A 9,798-nucleotide genomic window follows, 5' to 3' on the forward strand; every position below is an offset into this window, starting at 1 on the left:
AAATAAATAAATACTATAGGAGGGAAGAGAGGTTACTCATACTTTAGACTATTCTATCTTTTCAATTTCCTTAGCCAGATTCATTCAGGGGATTCTTTGGCTTCACAGCAGCGTATTTTTTAATGTCTGTTTATACATCTATATTTTTTTCTCTTCTCTTACCTGTTACTTCATTATTGAAGGCATTGGCTTCTTTTCTATGTCTTTGCATGTGTTTTCTCTCCTCTGGGTGTAATGCAGAGCAGTAACTGGTATTTTGGTTTTTGGCTTTGGGGAAAAAAAAATTTCATGTGGTTCTGCCAAATTAACTAAAATTATGCATTTTATTTGACAGAAAATCTGATTTAAAGCACAGCATAATTATCCATTATTTTATGACTTTTGTACTAATGTTAGGGGAAGCACATTGACTGAAACTGCCCACCCTGGCCAGGCACCATAGAGACCATCTGCATGAGTTGTTTTACAACAGGAGGTCCTGGTAAGGAACATGGAACTAATAAGCCACTACCAACCAGAAGAGCCAAAAGGAGACACCACATGTCAGACCACCTCCCAGAATCCTTCTCGCTGGCATTCAACTTGGCTGAACAAGCTGTGTACCACCAGGAAGGACTCTGAGTCAGAATGATTGGCTAAAGACAACCTGGAAACTAATCCCATCACCATAAAACCTGAGACTGTGAGCCATGTGGCAGAGCAGTTTGCCTTGGGGTCCCTTACCCTACTGCTCTCTGCTCTGGCACCCTTTCCCAATAAAATCTCTTGCTTTGATAGCTCATGTGTCTCCTTGGACAATTCATTTCTGAGTGTTAGACAAGAGCCCAGTTTCGGGCCCTGAAAGGGATCCCCCTTCCTGCAATGCTAATCTCTATCAAAAGTAATCATCATAGCTTATTCTAATATATAGCTTTTGAATAAAATATAGCTCCATCCTGCTGTACTCCTGAAATACTGAGATATTTTGAAATAATTATCATCTCCCTCAGACTTATCTTCTGAGAGGTAACAAGCAGGTAGGCCAGGGGTCTCCAAACTGAGGAAATAGGCTGCAAGAATCAGACAATTTTTCTCTCTCCCTTAAGCAGTAGGAGGAAACAAACTACTATTCCCAGATTTTTTTTTTTTCCTTCTCCATACAAAATTAAAAGGAGATTTCTCTGTGGAAATGTTTTTCTTAAGATATGTTAATGAAACTATGTATTTGCTTTGGAATTTGCCTTTCTCTGGTTCCACCTAAGACTAACTTTTTTCTTTTCTCAAACCTTGGGCTGATAATAGCTCAACAAACCAGTATTCATATCAATTGTTTTATGGCTAGGGGATGACACATCTTGTGCCATCCTCTCTCAAAAATGCATATTGTGGGAGATGGGCCTGGTATAACGCTGTCAGACTTGAGGTGTCTCTCTTATCTGATTAATAGCTTTCTAACATAAAATAGCTTGCTAAAGACTAGCAGGGGGGCACTCTCCATGCCCCTTCTAATGTCTATATCAGAAGCTTTCTCTGTCCCCTTTTTATACCTTAATAAAACCCTGCTATACAAAAGCTCTCAAGTGATCAAGCCTGGTCTTTGGTCCTGAAGTTAAATCTTCTTCTTTAGAGATACGAATCCAAAACCATTCATCATAAGCTATCACTTCCAAATGTTCCTAAGAAGACATGGTACTACTTGCTAGATAAAAATGCTTAAATTTCTAGAGAAAACCTATTGAATAAAATTTTGCTAAGTCATCTGAGATTTCTATTTGAAATCCCTCCAGGTTATCCAGTCCCTTGTCTTTAATTACAGTTATATATGTAATCACTCATTTTTTCTCCTAAGGCCTCATATAAAAATAGTTTTCTATCTTTAAAGTGTGAATCTTATTAATATTTAATATCAATATAAAAGTTTGTCACTTTTTAGATTAATAATATAAATTCCTTAATTCTTATCATCAGTATTTTCTGACTGATTCATATATTAATCACTCTATATTCACACTCCCTTTTAAAAATCTTTCATAATTTCTAATTATTTCATTATTAACTATATAAGTTCCAAAAGAACATTTGGATTCCTCATTTTAAAATGAGTGAATACTCATTGAGCTGTAAGCTTTATTATCTCTAAGTAAAACTATTAAAATTCATTATTTATTTTTAAATTGATGATTCACAAGTGGAGTGAATTGACTTGAGATTTGGAGTCATTTGACTTGAGATTCCTATGTTTGAGATGTCAATATTATTTTAATTTATTCCTTTTTTGAAAACTTGACATTTGTGGTCAGCTTCTCTTGATTCTAGTACTGGTTGTCTTGTCACTGTCTCCAGATACTATATAATTAGTTAATTTTCCTTTCATGAAATATTTTGACTCCCTAAGATTTTTATTTGCTCTCTTACTCTTTCATTAGTATTATGATTACTGCATCTATATATCTTCACTCAATATTTTTTTCTGAATACCAGATCCTAACAAATGCTTGCTAATTATAAATTTTATGATATTCTTCTTTCATCTTATTTTCATGTCCAATTCTGAACAATTATCTCTCCATGAATCTATCACTCTTTTAATATTAACTTCAATTTTTAAGTCATTCTCCATCTTATTAATGATGTTTCTGCTCAGGAGTAATGTAGGATAGGAATAAGGTCCTTAGAAGGGAAATATATGAATTTTCAAAAATACTGCCCATTCATATGCAAGAATGCTTGAGCTATTTTACATTCTCATTAGCTACATAAACAGAAATAGCATTTTCTTTCATCACAACCTCAAAAATCATTTTCTATTGCTTAATTAAAAAAATAACACTTTGTAAACCTATTTGTAAGAAATGGTTTCTCATTCTTATAATTGTATAAATTTTCATTACTGATTTGAGTAGCTGTTTTATATGTTTATTAGTGATTCAGATTTCTTCTTCAGTAAATTGCTTTAAAATCATTACTTTATCCTTTGTGAAAGCAAAATGATAGAAACATAATTTCATAGTTTTCATATATATTTCCAATTCTCATGTAGTCATGGCAGGCTATAGTCCATAGGGTCGCAAAGAGTTGGACACGACACAGCACAGCACAAAGCACAGCTTACTTAGTATATAGTTGAATATCTGTTTGTGTGTATGAACATACACACTTAAAAATCATAAACATCAGTACATTTTAGGCCTCATAACGATTTTAAAACTCTGATTCTTGCAAAGTACTAATGTGCATGGGACTGTTCTAAGTGTCTCAAAAATATACACTCATATAATTCACACCATTTTCCCATTATTATAATTTTCACCCCATTTAACAGACATAAAAACTGAAGCAGAGAGAATATGCTAATTTTCCCATGGTTGCATATCTAGTGAGAAGGCTGAGTTGTGAAGACAAGTCTCTGACTGCAGTTTTTGCCTGACTGTATAATATCCAGGGAGAGAAAGAAATACCAAAGTCTAGTATTTGTTTTCATGTGTGTATCCTAAGTCACTTCAGTCGGCATTGGTAAACAGGTTCCCTACACTAGCACCACCTGGGGAGCCATAGGCAATGAAATTAAATTAGGCAAAGTTTGAGATAGGAATGAACTAAATAGTTCTGGATTTCTTGGAGGATTATGCTTCAAAGTATATCTTTCAGAAGAACCATAAATATGTCTGCAAAAAAAAGAGCATGATAATTCAGGTTATCCCAAGTACAGAGTCCCTAGGAGAGCTTGTCTGGTGATTCCATAGACACAAACAGTAAAAACATACATTTGGAAGTAAACAATGAAAAGTCAATATCGAGTTGTATAAACAAAATGAGATCATATCTGTAAAGATAAACACTAAAATATAGAAAGGCCATTAAAAGAAAATAAGAAATAATCATATAGAGGAAAAATATTTTAAAAGATGCACAGTTGCCTTAATGTCAAAAAAGTAATAGAGTGACACTAGCAATGAACAATAAGAAAATAAAATTAAGTAAACAGTTCATATGTCATACCATAAAAAGAATAATATATTTAATAATAAATTAAACAAAATAACAGATTTTTAGGCTTGCAAAATTTTGAGGAAAAGAAACACTAAGAGAAAGAAATTCAAAGATATTCTGTGTCAATCAGTTAGAGGAATATTATTGTTAAGTTGGGAAACATCCCCCAAATTGATTTATAGATGCAATACCATCTCTATAAAAAAGTTCCAGCTGCTCTTTTTCAGAATTGTCAAGCTAATCCTAAATTTTATACACTATTTCAAGATACCTAGAATATCTTTAGCAAGTTTTACCAAGAACAAAGGGAATTCACACTGTCAGGGGAGTATGCAATTTCCTTGGTTCTGTCCCATCACAACAAAAATTTGAAACAATGGACATTAAAGCCCTTCGCTTGTCACAGCTCTTGGACAGTGTTATAGCTCTGAGTTACAGTTTAGTTCAGTTTTATTTAGAAAATAAAGGAAAATATATCCTCGAGGCATGAGGGCATGCCAACCCAAAAGACACGCAGAGAAGAGAGAGAGAGAGACCCCTGGCCCTTTGGCTCCTATTTTTATAAGATTTTTCCTCCCCCTGGGCCTGGTGTATGTAAATTGGACTGGCCAGGAGTGCTCTTTGTTTTACCCGAGGTCCTTACTCTGGTCCTGGGACCTTTCTTTTTTCTATTTTCATGGGCTTTTCCCTTCCTTGTCAAAAGAAGGGAAAATTCTAACTATTCTAACTACCTAACAACACTTTCTGAGTTTTCATTTACATTGAAATTATGGTAATCAAGGCAGTATAGCAATAACAAAAGAATAAATATGTAGATGCATGAAATAGAATTAACAGTTCAAGAGTAATTATATCTATCTATGGTCAACTGATTTTTCTACAGATATACCAAAAATAAAAATAATGGAGAAAGCAGTATCTCTTCAATAAATGGTGCTGTGACAACTGGATATAGCAAAGCAAAATAATAAAGTTGACCCTGTCTCACACCATATGCAAAAAAGTATTCAAAGGTACCAATGACATAGATATAAGAACTAAAACTATAAAACTCAAGAGGGAAACATTGATCTTTTGACTTTGTATTAAACGATGATTTTCCAGAAATTATGCAAAAATCTTAAGCATTAAAATGTTAAATTCTTTGGACTACATCAAAATAAAACAAATTTATAAATTCTAATTCTAAGCATGTTATTAACAGAGTGAAAACACAACACACTGAAAGGGAAAATATTTGCAAAATATATCTGATAAGAGTCTATTTTCCAGAATATAAAAGAAGCCTAAAAACTCAACAACAAAAATACATTTATAACCAATTTTGTAAGGAATAGTTTGAGATGAGGCAAATAAGAAAGGAAGATGGCCTCAACAGAGACAGGATACCTTTTATTCAGGCAAAGACGGGTGACAGTTGGTCTAATGACCAGGCTAAACATGTGAGGGATCAGGGAGGGTTCATATTTAAGGGAAGGTTTGCAGAAGTGATAACGGAGGTTTTTAGTCAGGTGGGCATTTGGGGTATTCTTTAGTTGAGATGACAATTGCGGTTGAACAGGCAGTGGAAAGGTCCAGGCAGGGGATGGAAAGTGATGCAATCTGTCCAGAGTATTGGGGTGAGGCTTACAGTTCAGTTTTGTTATCCCTGAAGTCATGTGGTTCAGCAAGGGCCTCTGAGTTCATTATCTTCTTTTTCCAGGCCTTAGGGCAAGGTCTTTATCTTCTTTTCTAAGCCTTAAGTGAAGTTGCTCAGTTGTGTCCGACTCTTTGAGACCCCATGGACTGTGGGCCACCATGCTCCTCTGTCCGTGGGATTCTCCAGGCAATAATACTGGAGTGGGTTGCCATTTCCTTCTCCAGGAAATCTTCCCAACCCAGGAATCGAACCCAGGTCTCCCGCACTGCAGGCAGATGCTTTACCATCTGAGCCACCAGGGAAGCTCTTCTAAGCCTTAGGACTCCTTCAGTTTTAAATGGCCTAGGAACTACATAGATATTTATTCAAAGAAGATATTCAAATGACAATAAGGACATGAAAAGATGTTCAATATGATTATTCATTTGGGAAATGCAAATCAAAAAGCAATGAAATACCACTTTAGACATACTAGAATGACCATGATCTTTAAAAAGTGGAAAGTTATGAGTTGACAAGAATGTGGGGGAATTGAAAGCCCCCTACATTGATGTTGGAAATGTAAAACTTTGTAGCCATCATGGAAAACTATTTGGCAGCTCTGCAAAGAGTTAAAAGTATGGCTGAACAATTCTACTCACTGGAAACATATGTCCACACAAAAATGTGTATGTGAGTGTTAATAATAGTAGTATTCATTATAGTCAAAGTAAAAACATCTTAAATGTCTTTTTTTCCCCTTAAGTTTTGTTTTCTGGCTGTGCCATGCAGTATATGGGATCTTAGGTCCCAGACCAGGAATTGCACCCATGTCCCCCTGCACTGGAAGTGTGGAGTCTAAACCACTGGGCAATGAGTGAAGTTCTGAAAGTGAAAAGAAAGTGAAGTCGCTCAGTCCTGTCTGACTCTTTGTGACCCCATGGACTGTAGCCTACCAGGCTCCTCCATCCATGGAATTTTCTAGGCAGGAGTACTGGAGTGGGTTGCCATTTCCTTCTCCAAAATTTCTGAAATGTCTATTAATTGTTGATTGGATAAGCAAAGTGTGGTATAACCTTAAGTAGAATATTATTCATTCACATAAAGTAATGAAGAACTGATATGTGCTTCAACATGAACCTTGAAAACATTATGGTAAGTGAGAGAAACTAGTTATGAAATAATACCACATTTGCAGATTTCATTTATATGCTACATCTTAAATAGGCAAAAGCCACAGAGACAAAGAGTTGGGGGAGAAGGGAATGATGGATGAATACTAATGGGTATAATAGTTATGAGCATCTTTTGGAATTAGATAACGATAATGCTTGCACTTATCTGTGAATCTACTGAAAAATAACTGAACTCTGAACTTTAAAGTGTTGAATTTCATTGTATGTGAATTTTATTTTAAAAAATCCTGAGAATATATATATATATTTAGAATATTCTGTATATCTCAAAAATTGTCATTTTTCTAAAAAGAGATGCAACATATAACAACCCATGGAACATCTTGTTAAGTATAAACTCTAATTTTAGTTTAAAAAAACATTTATAGAACAATAATAAATTGCATAATAAATATTGGTTTACAGTTATATATACATAAATCAAGTTAATCTCATGAGCATGTAAGGATTGTTTTTAAAGATGTAGATTATTTACATTTGTAAATTGCAAAAAATTAATGACTCTTTTGCTGCATCAATGTGTGGGTACTCAACAGAACATTAAAACAGCTGTTATGGGCATTCAGAGACCATAAGTTTCCTCTAAGAAAAAAATTTCCAGTTTTGTGGCATAATTTATAGGAAATTTTTTTTACAGCTGTGTACAAAATCATTATTAGCAATTCTAGAAACTGTTTGTTAGTTTTCTAATATCTTCAAATAGATTTTAGTTATCAATATAAGGTTGAGTGACAAATAAAGTCAATTACAATAAAGATGAAAGTTGTGCAGCTTAAACAATAGATATTTTATGTGGACCATTAAAATATTCACTTTTTATTTAAAGGCAAAAAAATGTATAAGTCTCTGTTAGCTTATCTAGACATATGGCTTATTTGACAGAATTGTCAATGTTAACTATCAATTTCTAAATTCTTTGGAATTAAGTAGGGAAGAGTCAGGAATAAAAGTCAAAACATGGGTTCAAATAGGGCTAAAATGAAGATAAGTTCATTTAAGGTAAGTAATTGTTAAATAGAGATTTAAGTGGTTCGACTCCAACCTTTTGTCTTGGATAAAGCAAAATCATCAGACTTATACCTGAGTTAAAAGACAGGCATCCTAAAATCAGGTACTCATGTCTAACAACTAGTGGTATAAAAGAAATTCACAGCGGTGAAGCTGCCTATGCTGTTATCTAAACTGTCTTCTTTACCTGTGATGTTTATATAAACTATAAATGAAGGTATTTTAAATTGGAAATAAAAGTGGGAGAATAATATACCAGGAAGAATAAGATGATGCAAGGGACTCAAGTTTCCGGGAAGGAGTATTGATCACAGTGGGCACTCAAAGGTGCTGTATAAAATTAATTTTCCTTTCCTCAACAGTTTCTGAAATCCTTTAGATACCTCTTTGTTTCGAAGACTGTAGATGAGAGGGTTCAGCATGGGGGTGAGGATGGTATAAAAGGCTGATACCACCTTGTCCTGGTCCGGTGTGTGATTAGAAGCTGGTCTCATGTACATAAACATGGCAGCTCCATAGTAGAGTCCAACCACAGACAGGTGTGAAGAACAGATGGTGAAGGCCTTGTGGCGACTTTCCTTGGAATCCATGCTGATGACAGCTTGAAGAACTCGTAAATAGGAACCAATAATCACAGAGACTGGTAAGACCAGCATCACCACACAACAGACAAAAAGCAAATTTTCAAATGCAGAGGTGTCTGTGCAAGATAGAGGTAAAAGGGCAGCAACATCACAGAAAAAGTGATGAATTTCCAGGGAGCTGCAATAAGGGAATGAGAGGGCTGCTACAAGCACAATGATCCCATCAAGAGAGCCCAAGATCCAGGAAGCAACAGTCATGAAGACACAGCGTTTCTGATTCATCAGGATGGTATATCGAAGAGGGTGACATATAGCCACATAGCGATCATAGGCCATGACAGCCAACAGGAAGCATTCAGCTCCAAGTAGGGAAACATAGAAGAATATCTGGATGCCACAGCCTGCTAGAGAGATGGATTTCCTGCCAGACAAGTAGCTGAAGGCCATCTTGGGTACAGTAGTAGAGATGAGCATGAGGTCCATGAGGGACAATTGGCTAAGGAGCAAATACATAGGGGTGTGGAGCTGGGTGTCCAAGTAGATAAGAAGAACCATGAGAGTGTTTCCCATGAAGGCCACTGTGAAGATGCCCAAGACCAGAGAGAAAAGGAAGATGTGTGTGGGTCTATAATCAAAGATTCCTAACAGGATGAAGTCCAAGTTGAGGGTCTGGTTTCTCCAAACCATCCCAGATAATTTGTGTTATCTGCAAGATCCAGAATGGGTAGAAACTTGTTTATTAGTTTTCAAATGCATACCAGGTCAATGTACTCAATGTATTGTATGCACGTATAAGAACTTCTCACCAACCTTCCATTACCTCATCTTTGGTCGCAATAAGTTATGTGATTTGGTCCATTGTTTTCTAGTCATTTTATCATCCAGACTTCCCAAATAACAACTTCAATAACTATTTTCCCTATTTCCCAGAAAAGAAAAATGTATATTATTGACTAACTCAAAGGTACACAGTCAATAGAGAATCTAGGAGAAAAATAATTACAAGTGTCTGTTGCTAAATTTTATGAAATATCCTTGATTACGTAGTATTCTCTATTGACAGTTGTATTCTTTGTCTTAACATGTCTCCACTTTGTGCTCTCGTAACTACAGAATTCCTCTTCTCTTGATTCCTTCTACCATTTTACCTGCTTCTTGTGTATGGTACCAGCCCAGTGAAACATCGCATTGGAACAATATTGTGCTAAGTTACTTAGTTCTGCCCAACTTTTTGCAACTTCATGAACTGTAGCCCACCAGGCTCCCCTGTCCATGGAATTTTCCAGACAAGAATACTGGAGTGGTTGCCATTTCCTGTTGTTGCCATTTCCTACTCTAGGAGAATCTTCCTGTTGCAGCTATTGAACCAGCATCTCTTACACCTCCTGCATTGGCAGGCAGATTCTTTATCACTGTGCCTCCT

The 9,798-nt window shown here is 35.5% G+C and overlaps 1 protein-coding gene across 1 annotated transcript; it reads right to left on the reverse strand.

Annotated features, from left to right (window-relative positions):
* Positions 1–8,112: 8,112 nt before the first annotated feature.
* Positions 8,113–9,062, reverse strand: LOC120863771 (olfactory receptor 2M4-like). Its single transcript, XM_040240340.1, is given in 2 exon segments — positions 8,113–8,144; positions 8,147–9,062. Coding segments are annotated over 2 exon segments (948 nt in total).
* Positions 9,063–9,798: the final 736 nt, after the last annotated feature.

Source organism: Oryx dammah, unplaced genomic scaffold (assembly GCF_014754425.2).
Source record: "Oryx dammah isolate SB20612 unplaced genomic scaffold, SCBI_Odam_1.1 HiC_scaffold_5, whole genome shotgun sequence".
Taxonomy (NCBI): domain Eukaryota; kingdom Metazoa; phylum Chordata; class Mammalia; order Artiodactyla; family Bovidae; genus Oryx; species Oryx dammah.